Below are 1,102 nucleotides of genomic sequence, written 5' to 3' on the forward strand. Positions count from 1 at the left end.
TATTTGAGACAGAATGAGAGAGAGAGAGAGAGCACGTGAGAGGGGGGAGGGTCAGAGGGAGAAGCAGGCTCCCTGCCGAGCAGGAAGCCTGATGCGGGACTCGATCCAGGGACTCCAGTATCATGACCTGAGCCGAAGGCAGTCGCTTAACCAACTGAGCCACCCAGGCGCCCTAAAATTCTTAGTCATTCTTAAACCTGAAGTGGATGAACTTTATACTTTCTTTTTTACCTATAAAGCACGGATATAAATACAATATGTAACTATATATACTGTGTATCCATGCTATTAAGTTTTCTTGGAAGGTCCAATTAAAAACATTGACAAAGACTCTGGAGGCAAGAGATAATATTGGAAAAAATAACAAATGGTTGAGAATCGCATGCTCTAAATCCAAAGAGAAAGTACAGAAAGGAAAGCAAAAAGAGAAGTAGAAAGTAAGGGAAACGTTCAGAAATTGAAAACTCCTATGTCCCCTACTTAAGCCACACACACAAGAGAAGATGTTCAGAGAACCTAGAGCCACGGTTCCCAGACTTGCCCACCCCAGCCAAGCCAGCAGCATCTGAAGGATCCCCAATGGCCCTGTCCTTATCCTTCTTGGTGGCCCTGGTGTTACTCAGCTGCAGCTTCCTCTGCTCTCTAGGATGTGACCTGCCTCAGAGCCATGGCCTGTTCGCCTGGAGGGCCTTGACGCTCCTGGGACAAATGAGGAGAATGTCTGCTAGCTCTTGTGACAAGTACACAAGTGACTTTGCCTTCCCCCAGGCGGTGCTTGATGGCAAGCAGTTGCAGAAGGCTCAAGCCCTCTCTGTCGTCCATGTGATGAACCAGAAGATCTTCCACCTCTTCTGCACAGAGGCCCCATCTGCTGCTTGGAACGAGACCCTCCTAGAGGAATTCTGCTCGGGACTTTCTGAGCAGCTCACCGACCTGGACGCCTGTACCATGCAGAAGGCGGCGGGGGCAGAGACTCCCCTCATGAAGGTGGACTCCATCCTGAGGAACTACTTCCAAAGAATCTCCCTCTATCTGCAAGAGAAGCAATACAGCCCTTGTGCCTGGGAGATTGTCAGAGCGGAAATCATGAAAGCCTTGTATT

At 49.1% G+C, this 1,102-nt stretch overlaps 1 protein-coding gene across 1 annotated transcript; it reads left to right on the forward strand.

Annotated features, from left to right (window-relative positions):
- Positions 1-354: 354 nt before the first annotated feature.
- LOC145718987 (interferon alpha-3-like) lies at positions 355-1,098 on the forward strand (the record flags this gene model as incomplete). Its single annotated transcript, XM_081810501.1, has 1 exon — positions 355-1,098. A coding segment is annotated over exon 1 (519 nt), but the record flags the coding sequence as incomplete, so codon positions are not given.
- Between the last annotated feature and the right edge of the window lie 4 nt (positions 1,099-1,102).

This window comes from Leptonychotes weddellii, unplaced genomic scaffold, assembly GCF_054177405.1.
Source record: "Leptonychotes weddellii isolate Sample4059 unplaced genomic scaffold, ASM5417740v2 HiC_scaffold_27199, whole genome shotgun sequence".
Taxonomy (NCBI): domain Eukaryota; kingdom Metazoa; phylum Chordata; class Mammalia; order Carnivora; family Phocidae; genus Leptonychotes; species Leptonychotes weddellii.